Raw genomic sequence first — 13,963 nt, 5'->3', positions numbered from 1 at the left:
ATATTGTCAAAATGGCAATACTACCAAAAGTGTTATACAGATTCAATGCAATTCCTATTAAAATCCCAATGACATTCTTCATAGAAATAGAAAAAGCAATCATGAAATCATCTAGGAAAATAAGATATCCAGAATAGCCAAGGTAATCCTCAAGAAGAATGAAGCAGGAGGTATCACACTACCAGACCTTAAACTATTCTACAGAGCCATAGTAACAAAAACAGCATGGTATCGGCATCAAAACAGACATGTAGACCAATGGTACAGAACAGAAGACACAGAGACAAACCCACATAAATATGGTTATCTCATACTAGACAAAGGCGCCAAAAACATTCACTGGAGAAAAGATAGCCTATTCAACAAATGGTGCTAGGAAAACTGGAAATCCATATGTAACAAAATGAAATTAAACCCCTATTTCTCACCCTGCACAAATATCAACTCAAAATGGATCAAAGACTTGGGCATTAGAACAGACACCCTGTGCCTAACAGAAGAAAAAAGTAGGCCCAAATCTTTATTACATAGGCTTAGGACCTGACTTATTAATAAGACTCCTAAAATGCACGAAATAAAATTAAGAATCAATATACAAGATGGAATCAAACTAAAATGTTTCTTCTCAGCAAAAGAAACAATAACATAAAGAGAGAGCCTCAAATAGAGCACTAATCTCCAGGATATATAAAGAACTCAAAAAACTTAACACCAACAAAAACCAAATAACCCAATCAATAATTGGGTTAAAGAACTGAACAGACACTTCATAGAAGAAGATATACAATTGATCAACAAACATATGAAAAAATGTTCATCATCTCTAGTAATCAGAGAAATGCAAATCAAAACTAAGATTTCATTTCACTGCAGTCAGAATGGTAATTATCAAGAATACAAGCAATAATAAGTGTTGGTGAGGACGTGGGAAAAAAGGTATACTCATACATTACTGGTGGTACTGCAGATTGGTGCAACCACTCTGGAAAGCAGTATGGAGATTCCTCAGAAAACCTGGAATGGAACCACCATTTGACCTAGTTATCCCATTCCTTGGTTTATACACAAAGGACTTAAAATCAACATACTACAGTGACACAGTCCATCAATGTTTATAGTAGCTCAATTCACAATAGCTACATTATGGAACCAACTTAGATGCTCTTCAACAGATGAATGAATAAAAAAAAAAGTGATATATAGATACAATGGAATACTACTCAGTCTTAAAGAAGAAAGAAATTATGGCATTTGTAGGTAAACAGATCAACCTAGAGAATATCATGTTACGTGAAAATAAGCTAATCCCAAAAAACAAAAGGCTGAATGTTTTCTCTGATAACCAGATGCTGATCCATAGTGGGAGGTGGGAAGGAAAGATTGAAGGAATTTTGGATTATGCAGAGGGGAGTGAGGGGAGGAGTGGGGCAGAGGTGGGTGGGAAGGATAGTAGAATGAGACAGACATTATCCTATATACATGTAGGAAAAAAATTAAAATTTTTTAAAAATCAGGATTTTGTTTGTCTGCTCAGTGCTACATCCCAGTATGCATACCACGCTTTGCAAATAATAGGTTCTGAAATGCCTTCCAATATAAAAGTTAAGAATGACAATTATATATATCTAGTTGAAATCTAAAGTGTTTTTTGTTTGTTTTGACAACACTGGGGATTGAACCCAGGAGCACTCTATCACTGATATACATTCTTCAGTCCTTTTTAATTTTTGTATTGAGACAGGGTCTCTGCTAGGTTGCCCAAGCTGGCCTTGAACTTGTGATCATCCTGCCTCAGTCTCCCAAGTTACTAGGATTGCAGGCATGCACCACTGTGCCCAGCTGATTGCCTGAAATGTAGATATCTGAGCACTACTGAAAATTTATCCTGTTCCCTCATTTCTCATAGCTGATTATTAAGCCCTACAGTTTCTATCTTCTCAGCAGACATTCTGAATTCATTCAATTCTCTCCAACTTCTCTATCACTACCTTACTTCCATCACCTCTTCTCATAGTTGAACTCCTTTACCTGTCTGCACCTTCCAAAGCATTCTTCATATAGCAGTACCAATTATTCAAATATAAAAATTAAAAATCATGCTTTTCCTTCAGAATAAATTGCAGATGCCTCAAGATCTTGGCTTTATTTTCCTTTGCAGACTCAGTTTTCACCACTCCCTCCTGTCTCTTTATGCTTCTACCATAATAAACACCTTTCATTTTCTAAATGTGCTATGCTTCCCTTTTCCATTACACCTCAGCACATTCTGCTACCTCTGCTTGGATACTCTTCCACTTTTATTTATTTCTTATTTATTAGTTCTCAGCTGAGAAGTCGTTTTGTCCAGAAATCCTAAATGTAACACAGTTACTTCTTGTGCCTGTATGTGTGCCTAAACTTATTCCGTTTGCTTTCCTATCACGCTGTCCCGTAATTTTCTATTTATCAATCTTGACTTTGGTGTCCTTAAGAACGGGGACATGCTTATTGCCTATGTATCTCCAGCACTTGTCACAAAACAAACATGCAATACATTTTTACTGAATGAATAAATAACTTGATTCATACCTTTCTCTCCTGGTTTTTTCCAATTTGTCTTTTAAAACCATAATTTCTTTGTTGAGAGCAAGTTGCTGGCCTTCTGAATCATGCAGTTCTTTCTTCAGATTTTTAATCTCATTTGCATGTATTCCTTCTCTTTTAGATAATTCTTCTTCATAAAAGATACTTTTCTTTTCTAAATCAGTCTTCAGTTTGGTTATCTCCTGCTGATGTTCTATGCTGCACACTCCAGGTGAATAACTAATCTGCTTTTGCTATAGAAGTAATACACAAAATTAGTCATCTATCATAAAATAATAACTCCTTTCTACAAGGGACTATGCACGTAAATGTGTTATCATTTTTGTATATTCTCACACAAAAATAGTATTCTTTCTGTATTTAAAGTTATTATTTGTCAGCTGTGTATTGCAAATATTTTCCTTGGTTTACATTCCTTTATGATCTGTGTGGTTATTTTTTTAGTCTTCACACCAAGATTATGTATTTATCATTCTTCTGCTGGTACTTGTATGATTTCTTGTTTTACATTACAATTTCTATGTAGAATTATTTTGGTGTATGAAGTGATAAAAAGTTTATCTTATATCTGATAAGAAACTGTCAAAAAGTTTTAAGGAAATTTGGGTCTCTACAAAGATTAAAATGGGGAAGGGGATTATAAAGCTAGAATGTACAAAAGAAAAGAAAGGGGACTTCTGTAATGGTCCAGGGAAAATGACAAAGGCCCAAATAAACATCTATTTCACATATGCTAGAAAAAAATGGTAGGTCTCCTGGCTCTCAGAAAAGAGGAGAAATTTGGTTGAAATTCACCTTTTAGAAATTACACTGAAATGTAAAAGTCCAAAGGTTCTTACTATGTCCAAAGGGTAAACAAAAACAGACCAGAGATTATGACAATAAGATTTTCTGAGATTTTAACTTTCCAAAGGTCATACTTTGCTGTATTCTATTCCTCTAAGCAAACATCAATAATACTTATAAAACTAAAAGGACCTATGTGTGTAGGTTTATGGACAACAAGGAAATCAAGAGCTGGGGGCACTGTTCCTTTCTTGAAGGTACTGATAAGAGTAATAAAATTAGTATGGTGCATGATTTAAAGCTGAACAAAAAATGTCCTGTCTCCTCATGTGAGGTACAAAATGTAAAAAGAAAAGGGAAGAAGATGTAGGCCAGACGAAATGGTATGTGCGTCCACTGCATATTTAACTATTTATTAAGAAAATACTTATCATGTGCTAGATCCAGACTGTCCAGTGGTTTCTGAGGCAGCCTGGCATGCAAAACTGCTTAAATTGAGAAGAACCAGAGGAAGGCAGATTCTTGCTTTTAAACTCCTCTGTGAAAATGATGCCCAAAAATATACATACAGCACTAACTACTGACCTATATACCACTCTTTTGTTTTTCTTATCACCTAACGAACACTTTAATATTGATTTTCTATTCAGTCAACTGTTGAGATGACAACAGCAGCATATACAAGAAGTTTCAAAGAAAAATTCCCCTGAAACCAAAAATCTAACAAAGATACCACCAATTCAACTTATAGGTGTCTATCACTTATTTTTAAAAATATAAAAAAGCTAAATAAAATGTAGAAAAACAAAATTAAATCATATGTTAAAAAAGAACAAGATATGACAACAGCATAGGTTTTAATGCAGGTAATGAAGTTAATTGAGTAATAGCAAACTTATTAACAAATGCACTATTTTGCAGATTAAATGATTTTATAAGTAGTTAACCCTACCCAAAAGTAACTGGTAAAATTCAATAACAATTATACAATAATAATTCTAAATGCTACTCTAAGTTCCACAACAAAAGCATTTTTAAAAGTTGACTAAGTTTTCTAATGTTAAAAAAAAAAGTATCTGTTTCCTGCTATCAAACGAAACAATACTTAATGGTGAAACATCAGAAGTACATCAAATAAATTCGGAAATAATATCAAAAAAAAAGGATGCCACCCTTTATTACTCTTTTATAACACTGATTTTAGATACTGTCTGACAAGCATATGAAACAATTAATTTTATAACACCATATCATTATCATTTCCATTTAGTTGTTTATCTAGAAAATTAAAAAGTATTAAAATTGATAGAGGTCAGTAAAACAGTAACATATAAGATAAACACAAATCAGTAACATTTCTAGGTAATAAAATAAGCAACAAAAATTTTTAAAAGCAAAAACAAACAAAAATCACCACAAACTAATATATAAATATTCAGAAGGAAAGATAATAGTGAGAAATTTCCCCTAATTTATGAAAAACTATAAGTCTTTATAAAGGATATAAAAGATCTGAAACAAATTTTTAAAATCCCAAGTATTTGAAAGAAAAGATCAAATGTACATGTACTCAATATTTTTCAAATTATCTCCTATGTGAAAAGTTCTTTTTAAATGTGGGGACGAGTACAGTGGCACAGGAAGAGATGGAAATAAATGTTTGTAGTACTATGGGTAAAAATAAGCTATTACAAGTACCACAGTCTTAGATAAAAGGAAAAGTGTATGTGTGAGAGGGTTCTTTTAGATATTAAAATATACTGAAAGTCTTTAATAAAGCATCATTGTAAAAGATCTCCTCCCCCAAAATAGTTTAATTCAACATATACAACATCTTTAATCAATGAAGAAGAAAATGAGCTGGGTACGGTGGTGCAGGCCTATAATCCCACCCGTGGAGGCTAAGGCAGGGAGATTGCAAGTTCAAAGCTAGTCTCAGCAATTTAGTGAGGCACTAAGCAACCTAGCAAGACCCTGTCTCAAAATAAAAAAGAAATAAAATGGGGTGGGTATGTCGCTGGGTTTCAAGGGGTTCAATCCCTGGGGAGGGAGGGAGGTTAGAAGGAATGAAATTAGAGTCACCAGCTAGCAATACAAGAAAAAAAAAAAAGTCTCATTTAATAACATGTAGCAAAACATATTCCAGATTAAAGATTTAAATATTTTTAAAATCCCATAAACATTCAGAAAAAAGCAGAATTAAATACGGATGAAAATTCTACAAAGAGAGGCAGAAGCCAAGCATTGAAGCAACAGAAGATACATCAAGTAAAAGACAAACAATTCTATCCAGATGACGTAGTGCATGCCCATAATCCCAGTGGCTCAGGAGGCTAAGGCAGGAGGATCAAGAGTTTGAAGACAGACTCAGCAACTTAGTGAGGCCCTAAGCAACTCAGCGAGACCCTGTCTCTAAATAAAATACAAAAAGGGCAGATGATAAAATAAAAAATATAAAAAAGGGCAGTGGTTAAGTGCCCCTGGATTCAATTCTTAGTACCTAAATAAATAATATATAAACAATTGTTGTACAATTTAAAAAATGAACTAGACCAAAATCTAAGGGCAAACAATAAACTGATAAAGTTTCTAGAAATCTAAGAAAAAGTAAAAATTTTACTCTGTAAAGAATTTATTCAAACTGAAAAGAAAAACCTAAGAACTATAAAATTAATTGGGCAAATAACTTAAAGATAGAATGTTTAATAAGCCATAATAAACCAAGAAATACAAAAAAGCAGTAATGAATTTTTAGTGCCTCAAATCTGCAAAGCTTTGAAGTATCTATGAAATGCCTTTAAATGATCTACTAATCTAATTTCATTTCTAGGTGTCTTTTCTAAGAAAATGATAAACAGTATATAAAGGTATTTGTAGCAGTTAGATTATTACAAAAGTAAAAACAAGGTATGTTTGAGAACTGGCTACGTGGATATTATTCTTGAACAATTTATAATCATCAAAATTATGCTTGTGACAATTTTTAATAAATAAAATTCTTACTACACTGTTAAGTGAAAAAATACAAGTGATACTGTTCGAATTATGTCATCCCAAAATTCCTATGTTGAAGATTTAACCACCAGTACTTCAAAATGGGACCTTATTTAAAAGTAGAGTCTTTCAGAGGTAATCAAGTTAAAAGGAGGTCATTAGGATGACAACTAGTCCAATATGAATCTCTCCTCATTAAAAGGATACAGAGGCATGTACACTGGGAGAACTCCATGTGAACATGAAGACAGAGATCAGTGTGATACATCTGTAAGCCAAGAAATACCAAAGACTGCCAGTACACCATCAAAAACCAACACTGCCAACACACTGCTGCTGACCTTCTAGCCTACAGAACTAAAATTTATGTTGTAAGCAACCCAGTCTGTGGTAATTTGTAACAGGATGCCTAGCAAAAACTAATAAAATAGGGTTTACAAAAACAAAACAAACTCTAGCAACATATGATAACTGAAAATCATTCTCTTGAAAAACACTTATTGAAATTCATGTACCATAACAATTCACCCATTTAAGGTATAAAATTTGATTATTTTTGGTTATTGATATATTGCATTATTATTACTTTTTAGTTTTTGAGACGGGGTCTCCCTGTGTTGTCCACGCTGATCTCAAATTCCTGGGGTCAAGTGATCCTCCTGCATAAGACCCTGAGTAGCTGGGACTACAGGTACTATGCTAGACTGATATATTACATTATTAACTTTTTGAGTAAATAGATATCACATAAAACTTTCCATGTTAATCATATTATTTGTATATTTCAGAGGTATTTATTACATTTGCAATGTTGTGTAAACATCACCAATATATAATTCTAAATTTTTTTCATCATCTGCCCCAAGAAATTCTGCAACCATTAGGAATTAACTCCCTGTTTCCCTCTTTACCCAGATCTTGGTAATCTATATTCTACTTTGTGTCTCATAGGAAATGCCTATTCTGGATAGTTCATACAGATAGAATCATACATTATTTGTCCTTTTGTGCCTGGTTTCTTTCACTCAGCATAATATTTTCCAGATTTAATCATGCTGTGGCATGTATTAGAACATCCTTCTTTTATAGTTGAATTTGCATATATATATATATATATATATATATATATATACCACATTTAGTTTAACCATTGCTCGATAGAAACTAATTGTTGCTACCTTTTGACTATTGCAGTGATGCTTCACTGAACATCAGTGTAAGGTATAATATTAAAGTATGTGCTATTAAATACTTTGGCTATATACCTGTAAGTATAATTGCAGAGTCATATAGTTTGTTTCTTTTTGAGGAGGCAACAATTTGTTTTCAAAAGTAGCTGCATATTTTCCATTCTCACCAGATAAGAATGAAGGTTACAATTTCCCTACATCCTTGCCAATATTTACTTTATGTTTATTTCTCTTTAATTTAGCTATTCTTAGTAGGTATGCAATACTATCTCATTTTGGTTGTAATTTGCTTCCTTAATAATTAATGATGCGGGGCTGGGGATATAGCTCAGTTTGGTACAGTGCTTGCCTCCAAAGCACAAGACCCTGGGTTCAATCCCCAGCACTGCCAAAAAAGAAAAAAAAAAAAAAAATGATGCTAGCTCTCTTTCCATGTGTTAATTGGCCATTTGTCTATCTCCTTTGAAGTTATGTCTATTCAAGACCTTTACCTATATTTTTTGTACTGGGTTGCCTTTTCATTGTCAGGTTGCATGAGTTCTTCATATATAATATAATCTGAATTTTAAAACACTATAAGATGAATGATTTGCAAATATATTCTTATATTCCTTCAGGTTGTCTTTTCACTTTTCTTTTTTAGTACTGAAGGTTCAATCTTCAACCCCAAGAGTTGGAGATGTGTCTTGACCACTACACCATATCCCCAGTCCTTTTTATATTTGATTTAGAGATAGGGTTTCCCTAAGTTGTTTAGGGTCTCACTAAATTGCTAAGGCTGGCCTTGATCTTGTGATCCTCCTGCCTCAGCCTCCTGAGCCACTAGGATTACAGGTGTGTGCCATCATGCCCAGCTGTTATTTCACCTTTTAAAAATGCACTTTGATGCAATGCACATAAAATTTTATTTTGATAAAGTCCAATTTATCTTTGTGTGTGTGTGTGTGTGTGTGTTTGTGTGGTGCTGGATCAAACCCAGGGCCTTATGCTTACAAGGCAAGCACTCTACCAACTGAGCTATCTCCCCAACCCCTCTATTTTTTATTTTGATGCTTATATTTTCAGTGTCACTTCTAGGAACCCACTGTCAAATCTAAATTCCTCTAAGAGTTTTATTTTTATAGCTCTACCATTAGGGTTGTCAAGTCATTTTTAGTTAATTTTTGTATATAATGTTAGGAAGGCATCCAACTTGATTGTTTTGCATGCTGGGTATGTAGTTGTCCCAATATGTCTGTTGAAGAGACTATTCTTCCCCCACTTCCTACATTTATCAAAACTCAATTGACCATGATTCATGCATTTATTTCTGGACCCATAACTATATGCCATTGGTCTATATGTCTAACTTTATGAGATCACCACATTGTTTGGGTTACTTTGACTTTGTAGTAAGTTGTGAAATTGAGATGTGTGAGTTCCTTCAACTTTCTCTTTCTTAAGACTTTTTGGCTGTTCAGGTCCTTTGAAAGCCCAAATAAATTTAAAGATGTCTACAAAAAACAGCTGTTAGAATTTTGATAGGCATTAAGTTGAAACTATAATCACCTTGTGTAATACTTGCACTTTAAAATTATCATGTCCTCCTACACATAAACATGGGGTGTCTTTCCATTTCTTTAAGTTTTCTTTAATTCCTTAATATAATGTTTTATAATTCTCAATGTATAAATTTTTAACTTGGTTAAACTCATTTTACTGCATTTTATTCTTTTAGATGTTATGTAAATGGCATAGCTATTTTAATTCCTTTGCACATTGTTTATTGCTAGCTCATAGGAAAACAACTGATTTTTTTTATGTTGACCTTGTATGTTGTAACTTTGGCAAATTTACTTATAAGTTCTATTACCTTTCTTCTTTATTCTTTGGGATTTTCTAAATGTAGAATTGTATCCCCTTTGAATATGGATCATTTTAGTTCTGCCTTTGTAATTTGGAAGTCTTCTATTTCTTTTTTTTGTGCAATTGCTCTGGCTAGAATGTCCAGTAAAGTAGAACAGTATGGTGAAATAGGCATTCTTGCCTCATTCCTGATCTTAAGGGGTAAGTTTTCATTCTTCTATCATCGAGTATGATGTTATCTGTGGGTTTTTCAAAAATGCCTTTTATTCTGCTGAGTATGTTCTCTTCTATCCCTATTTTTCTGATAAGATTTATCATAAAAGAATGTTGGATTTTGTGAAATGACATTCATGTACCTAAATAATCATGTTCATTTTTCTTTTGATTCTATAAATGTATTACATTGATTGATTTTATGTTGGAACACCCCTGCATTCTTGGAATACCCCACTTGGTATATAATCCTTATAAAATGCTTTTGGATTCAATATGCTAATATTTTGTTAAGGACTTATACATCTATGGTAATAAGAAATGTATGTAATTTCCTTTTCCTGAATTTTTTTCTGGCTTTGGTATTCAGGGTAATGCTGAGCTCACAGAAAGTGTTAGGAAGTGCTTCCTCCTCTTCTATTTTTGGAAGAATTTGAGAAAGACTTTTAATTCTTCCTTAAATGCACAGTTCAATTCACCAGTGCCACAGTCTGATTCAGGACTTCTTTGTTAAACCGTTTTTGGTTACTAATTCAATATCTTTACTTATTATAGTCTGTTGAGATATTCTTTTTTGGTACTGGGGATTGAACTCAGGGACTCTTTACCACTGAGCAACATTTCCAGCTGTCTGTATATGAGTTTTTTTCATCTTGAGTCATTTTAGGTTATTTGTGCCCTTCTAGGAATTTGTTCATTTCATCTAGTTTATCTACTTTGTTGGCATACAATTGTTCAGAGTCTCTTATAATTCTTTTACTTTGCAGTGGTCAGCAATAAAGAACACACTTTCTGATTTTAGTTATTTGCATATTCATTTCCTCCCTCCCTCTCTTTCCAGTGTACTAATGATTTGTCAATTTTGTTGATCTTCTTCAAGAGGTTTTTGGTTTCCTTGCCTCTGTCATTCTTTTAGTCTCTATCTAAGTATTTCTTTTCTGTTTCTTTCCTTTTCCATCTTCAGGTTTATTTTGCTCTTATTTTTATACATCCCTATAGTATAAAGTTACTGATTTGAGATCCCTCCCTCTTTTATTATAGACATTGGTAGCTGTAAATTTCCCATTGAATAGTGGATTTACTGAACCCCATAAGTTCTTATATGTTATGTTTTCATTTTCATTCATCTCTAGGTATTTTCTAAATTCCCTATGATTTTCTTTAACCTAGGAGCTGTCTGAGTGTTTTTTTTTAATCCCCACATATCTTTGAATATTCAATTTTTTCTTGTTATTAATTTCTAACACCATTCCATGGTGGTTGAAGAAGATACTTTATATACTTTCAGTCTTTTTACATTGAGACTAGTTTTGTGGTCTAATATAAACTCAGTCATAGAATTTACTAAATTCATTCGCAAAAAATGTGTACTCATGTTGAGTGGAAGTTTCTACAAATATTTATTAAGTTTAGTTAGTTTCAGTGCTGAACAAGATCTCAATTTCCTATTGATATTACGTCTGTATGTTCTATCCAATATATTGAAGTCTCTCTTTTTTAAAATTTTTTTTAGTTGTTGATGTACCTTTATTTTATTCATTTATGCACAGTGCTGAAAATCAAACCCAGTATCCCACATATGATAGGCAAGTGCTCCACCACTGAGTCACAAACCCAGACCTGAAGTCTCTAACTCTTATTGCAGAACAGTCTATTTCTCTCTTTAAGTCTTGTGAATCAACACCCAAAAATCAAATGCATTCCTATATGTCACTAAGGAATCCACTGAAAGAGAAATAAAGAACAATACCCTATTCACAACTGCCAAAAAAATAAAACGAAACAAAACTTGGGAATCAATCTAACAAAAGAGATGAACGACCTCTACAATGAAAACTATAGAACACTAAAAAAAGAAATTGAATAAGACATTAGAAGAGGGAAAGACCTCCCATGCTCTTAGATAGGCAGAATTAATATTATGAAAATGGTCATACTACCAAAAGCGTTATACAAATTTAATGTAATTCCTAATAAAATCCCAATAACGATGTTCATAGAAACAGAAAAAGCAATCATGAAATTCATTTGGAAAAATAAGAGACCCTGAATAGCCAAAGCAATCCTTCACAAGAAGAGTGAAGCAGGAGGCATCACAGTGTCAGACCTCAAACTATACTACAGAACTATAGTAATAAAAACAGCATGGTGGCCATTTGCCTGCCTCTCGCCTGTCCATCGCCTCCCTTACACCTATCCATCACCCAACGCACGAGGTTCACCTCCTGATCATCCGACAACAGTCAGAAAACTGATCGTCGACTGCCAGTGGAGCACCAGCTGCCTGCTGTTGCCTGGAAGTTCACTGTTACAGTACCTGCAGGACGCCCAGACCAACTGACTGCACCCTATCACCGGGATCCCAGACCGACTGATTGCAACCAGCCTCCAGGATCCCACAACCACACCAAACACACCGGACCTCCAGGACCCCTGCCTGACCAACCACATCCCGCCTCCAGGACCTCCTGCTGACCACGTCCACATCCTGAGCTGCAGCTCCCCATTTGCCATCACATTTAGAAGCCAGAGCAGCCATCTTGGATAATCCTGGAAGCCGGAGCTCCGATTATTTGATGGGGCAAAACCCATTCAGACACCTGCTGGAGACTTGAAGCTCATTGTCAGGTACCTCTCATGCATCAGGCTACTGAACTCTGGGAGGTTTTATTACTATATGACTATTATACCGTAGATTTTCTTTCTTCTCCTTATTGAAAAAAATTTGTTTTTATCTCTCCACTTTTCTTGCTCTCTTTTCCTTTTGTTTACCTGTTCCCTTAGAGTCTCTTTCTCCCTTTTTTGCATGTTAACATCCAATTTCTTTGATTATACTCTCACCCTTTCTATTATCTAGAACTTCTGTATATTCTTTTCTTATCTCATTAACAGCCACATTCTACATCCCTCTGCATCCTCTTTGTCCTCCATTTGAAACTGCAGACCTTATTGCAAACCTGTTTGTTTTACCGAAGATAATATTTGAACTCATTCTGTTTATTATGACAACTTTGTTATTGTCCTCATAAGGGCTATTTGGTCTAGGATTGCATAGTGTCTGAATTGGGCACTGCTAATATTGATCTTCCCTTAAAAAAGGTTTTGGAAACCTATAGGGCCACTATAAGCCTATAGGGGGAAATCTGTAATACCCCAGATCTGCAATGCTAGAGGGGAAGATACATGAACAACATGAAAAAACAAGGGAAGATCCAAACAAATCTAAATTCTATATTAATAGAATCCAATGACAGTATGTTAGAAGAAATGTCAGAAAAGGACTTCAGATTATACATGATTAAGATGATTCACAAAGCAAAGGATGAGATAAGAGAGCAAATGCAGGCAATGAATGATAATACCAATAAGCTGAAAGAACACCCGCAGGAAGCAAAAGATCATTTCAACAAAGAGATAGAGATTCTCAAAAAATAAAACCAAATGGAAATCCTTGAAATGAAAGAAACAATAAACCAAATATGCTATTAAATTAAACATGGATAACAGAAAACATCAGGGAGGCAATAAAAAAATTCTTAGAGGTCAATGAGAACGACGATACAACATATCAAAATCTCTGGGACACTATGAAAGCGGTACTAAGAGGAAAATTCATTGCATGGAGCACATTTCAGAAAAGAATGAAAAGTCAACAACTAAATGACCTAACATTACAGCTCAAAGCCCTAGAAAAAAGAAGAACAGAATAACAGCAAAAGTAGTAGAAGACAGGAAATAATTAAAATCACAGCTGAAATCAATGAAATTGAAACAAAAGAAACAATTCAAAAAAATTGACAAAACAAAAAGTTGGTTCTTTGAGAAAGTAAACAAAATAGACAAACCCTTAGCCACACTAACAAAGAGAAGGAGAGAGAAGACTCAAATTACTAAAATTTGTGATGAAAAAGGAAATATCACGACAGACACAGAGATACAGAATGAGAAGCTACTTTGAAAATCTGTATTCCAACAAAATAGAAACTACCAAAGACACTGACAAATTTCTGAGACATATGTTCCTCCCAAACTGAACCAGGAGGACATACACAATTTAAACAGATCAATAACAAGCAATGAAATAGAAGAAGCCATTAAAAATCTACCATCTAAGAAAAGCCCAGGACCAGACAGATTCTCAGCTGAGTTCTATAAGATCTTCAAAGAAGAACTCATTCCAATACTTCTCAAAGTATTCCAGGAAATAGAAAAAAAAGGAACCCTACCAAACTCATTCTATGAAGCTAATATCACCCTCATACCCAAACCAGGAAAAGACACATCAAGGAAAGAAAATTGTAGACCAATATCCTTGATGAATATAGATGCAAAGATCCTTAACAAAATATTGG

General features: G+C 34.0%; 1 protein-coding gene across 13 annotated transcripts in view; it reads right to left on the bottom strand.

Annotated features, from left to right (window-relative positions):
• The window catches only part of CDC42BPA (CDC42 binding protein kinase alpha), a 311,754-nt gene that overhangs the window by 94,351 nt on the left and 203,440 nt on the right, over nucleotides 1-13,963 (bottom strand). For all 13 annotated transcript variants that reach the window (XM_079106616.1, XM_079106608.1, XM_079106605.1 and 10 more), the window contains one exon: nucleotides 2,569-2,816. In XM_079106616.1, coding sequence (XP_078962742.1) covers nucleotides 2,569-2,816 — 248 coding nt within the window. The remainder of the gene's footprint in view (nucleotides 1-2,568; nucleotides 2,817-13,963) is intronic.

The sequence above is a fragment of the Sciurus vulgaris genome, assembly GCF_902686455.1.
Source record: "Sciurus vulgaris genome assembly, chromosome: 12".
In the NCBI taxonomy this organism is placed as follows: Eukaryota; Metazoa; Chordata; class Mammalia; order Rodentia; family Sciuridae; genus Sciurus; species Sciurus vulgaris.
This window is presented reverse-complemented; position numbering and strand designations above follow the sequence as displayed.